At 35.4% G+C, this 968-nt stretch overlaps 1 protein-coding gene across 10 annotated transcripts in view; it reads left to right on the top strand.

Moving 5' to 3' along the window:
• LOC119586377 (endophilin-A-like) overlaps positions 1-968 on the top strand; it is a 42,420-nt gene that overhangs the window by 12,786 nt on the left and 28,666 nt on the right. For all 10 annotated transcript variants that reach the window (XM_037935090.1, XM_037935093.1, XM_037935089.1 and 7 more), the window contains exon 4: positions 827-961. In XM_037935090.1, coding sequence (XP_037791018.1) covers positions 827-961 — 135 coding nt within the window. The remainder of the gene's footprint in view (positions 1-826; positions 962-968) is intronic.

Genomic DNA, 968 nt, shown 5'->3' on the forward strand with positions numbered 1-968 from the left:
GGTGATAGTGCACAGTCGAGGTAGAGCCTTTCTGTGTTAAGGGCTCTTGCCATATGTACTCCTCACTGGCTGCCTGTTATTCCCTCCCAAATTTTTAACAATTCCTGGAAGCTGTATCTAGTTTATTCACTTTCCTTCTCATATTTTGCTATTACTGTATATTACAAATGGCATTGTGCTATTGCTAGATATCTCACAAACTGCTGTGTTGCTTTGGATGCCATGTGTGCAGAGTCAAAATTGATGTTATTTTTAGAGCAAGAGGAAGAGAGAAACATCTGTCAATGCTTATTTCAGAGAGAGCAGATAAACATCATTTCATTTGTGCTGAGTTTGTAAATTGTTACAGACACTGTCATAACAAATTTAAGTTAAATTTGATTAAGCATAGCTCTTCATAATATGTTTCATTTGGATTTTTTTTTGCAGACAGGCATCTGCAACACCACTGGGCATGGATAAATTAATAGCCATAGTCCATACTTCTGTTTTCCTCTAAAACTTAGATCTGAGAAATAGTATGGGGATGATAAACTGCATTTTTGTATTATTTACAATGTAAAACTATAATTGAAATTATTGTGAATTCATACCATTATCAGGCATTATACCATTCTTGTTGTTACTGTCACTCCCCAACCACTTTGCACTTTCCATCAAAGTTTACATTTCGAAGTTGCATATTCTGTATTTGTTGCCCATGGTACAATAATGAGTGTATGATTGAATGGGAAGTTCTAAGCAATTAATTTGTTCAGGTGATATTCAAATATCTTAGTGTGTCTTACCATTTCTCTTGAAATAACAGGATATTTTGCTTTTCACAGCCCAGTCTCTAGTTGAGACAGGTGAGAGTATGAAACAGATTGCTGACATCAAGTATAACCTAGATGACAATATGAAGATGAATGTGATTGAGCCTCTTCATCAGCTGTCCACCAAAGATATTAAAGAAGTCCAGGTAACAC

The sequence above is a fragment of the Penaeus monodon genome, chromosome 21 (assembly GCF_015228065.2).
Source record: "Penaeus monodon isolate SGIC_2016 chromosome 21, NSTDA_Pmon_1, whole genome shotgun sequence".
NCBI lineage: Eukaryota > Metazoa > Arthropoda > Malacostraca > Decapoda > Penaeidae > Penaeus > Penaeus monodon.